The following is a 1,746-nucleotide window of genomic DNA, read 5'->3' on the forward strand; positions in this document are numbered from 1 at the left end:
TATAAATAATAACTTTTTTAAATTTGTGTTCTTTTTTTAATAAAGCCTTACTATATGTTTTATTTTTTTAGAAAATAAGAAAACGACGTTTCAAGGATTAGAAAAAAATCATCAAAAGTTTTACGAAATTGCAATTAAATCTTGCTGCAACGAAATTTGTTTATAAAACCATAAATAAGTCATAAAATGAAACTAAGTTTTATTAATTGTCTCCAATAACAATAAAACTTTCAAAATAAGAAATCGTACAATCATCAAATTTATTTTTAACAACACTGGGTATTTTATTTAATTAATTTGTTCGAAATTCAAAAAAGTAACCACATCGTTATGTCTGGTAATTTCACGTTCATAAATACTTTAACTTTAACGATCCTTGAATTAATGAACAATAACCCGTAGTGATGACCCTAACAATAATCCAATTTGGAAATTCACTCAAATTGTTGCTAATCTTATTACAAAACATTAGAAAGGTTGGCTTTTATTATGATTATAATAAGCAAAGTATTAAGTGTTACATAATTGAAAATCGCTGTTTTATTCTAGCCCCCATTTTCAACGAGTAGATTCATTTCAGCCGTAATGGTGGGCTACCTCTGGGGCCAATTGGTGATAATGGCCCTTCCTGAGGACGAAGTCTGGGGCTTCAACTGGAAAATCTTCCATTGGGTGATCCCATTCGCCGTCTCGCTAGGTAAAACTCGTTTATTAATCGGCGATTGAGTTAACAATCACCGCACTCGCAGGTGTGTGGGTGGTGGGCAACATCGGGCGTGAGAAGGGCAAGCCTTGGCTCACGATTTTCGCCTCGTATTCGAGCTACTTGACCCGTTGGTACTTCCCCGACGAGAATGTTTGGCTCACAGTGATGGTGTTTTGCGCCGCTTTGACCTTCGACACCTTCTCCAAAGAGTGGAGACGGACTCCTCGCAAGAAGAAAACTTTCCTTCGCCGTATTTCTCTCTTGATAATATGCGCGATGTTGTATGTGGCGCTTTGGTCGTCATATTTCTACTTCAATGGGAAGATCACCGACGCCAACGGTGATGAAATCCCAGTCCACGAGGCGATACATCACTTTTTTACCTCCCCGTGGTGGACAGACCTCAAGCAGTCGCTTTATGATACCTATCAATATGCCCAGCATCATGGGTGGTGAGTCAAAATTCAAATGTCTTGACATTGCTGCTCCATATGAATTATTCGCATCAAAATACCTTTTTTTTAACAGAAATCACCAAATCAAAATTTTGGTACAAAAATGTCTAGACATTGCTGCCCCATATGAATTATTTGCATCAAAAAACATTAAGTGAAGGTTTTTTTTAACAGAAATCACCAAATCAAAATTTTTGTATAAAAATGTTTAGACATTGCTGCTCCATATGAATTATTTGCATCAAAATACATTGACAACAAAAATTTGATCAATTAATCGTTTTTAAAACAGTATAATTAACATAAAAAGTTTTTTTTCTAAATATTATGTTGGTATAACTTGCAGGACTTGAGAAAAATTACACGAAAAAATGATTTGTTCGTCTCTATTTTTGCTAAATTTGATGTAGTTAATATTTAGAACATTTAAAAACAATATAATTTTTTGATAGAACAAAAGAAAAAAACAATAAATAACAGTTAAAAAATACAAAAGTAAGATGACCAACTTCAGAAAATTCAAAATCAGGACATTAATAAAATTAATTATAACAAATTTCTTCCATAACACAAAAAGTAGGTATC

At 33.3% G+C, this 1,746-nt stretch overlaps 1 protein-coding gene across 1 annotated transcript in view; it reads left to right on the top strand.

The window, feature by feature from the left end:
• Nucleotides 1-1,746, top strand: part of LOC123014412 (dnaJ homolog subfamily C member 22) — a 10,163-nt gene that overhangs the window by 3,363 nt on the left and 5,054 nt on the right. Inside the window, exons 2-3 of the mRNA XM_044413514.1 lie at nucleotides 550-697; nucleotides 750-1,158. Coding sequence (XP_044269449.1) covers nucleotides 550-697; nucleotides 750-1,158 — 557 coding nt within the window. The remainder of the gene's footprint in view (nucleotides 1-549; nucleotides 698-749; nucleotides 1,159-1,746) is intronic.

The sequence above is a fragment of the Tribolium madens genome, unplaced genomic scaffold (genome assembly GCF_015345945.1).
Source record: "Tribolium madens isolate multiple individuals breed KSU strain unplaced genomic scaffold, Tmad_KSU_1.1 Scaffold_97;HRSCAF=244;Tcas5.2_LG3a, whole genome shotgun sequence".
NCBI classification, from domain to species: Eukaryota; Metazoa; Arthropoda; class Insecta; order Coleoptera; family Tenebrionidae; genus Tribolium; species Tribolium madens.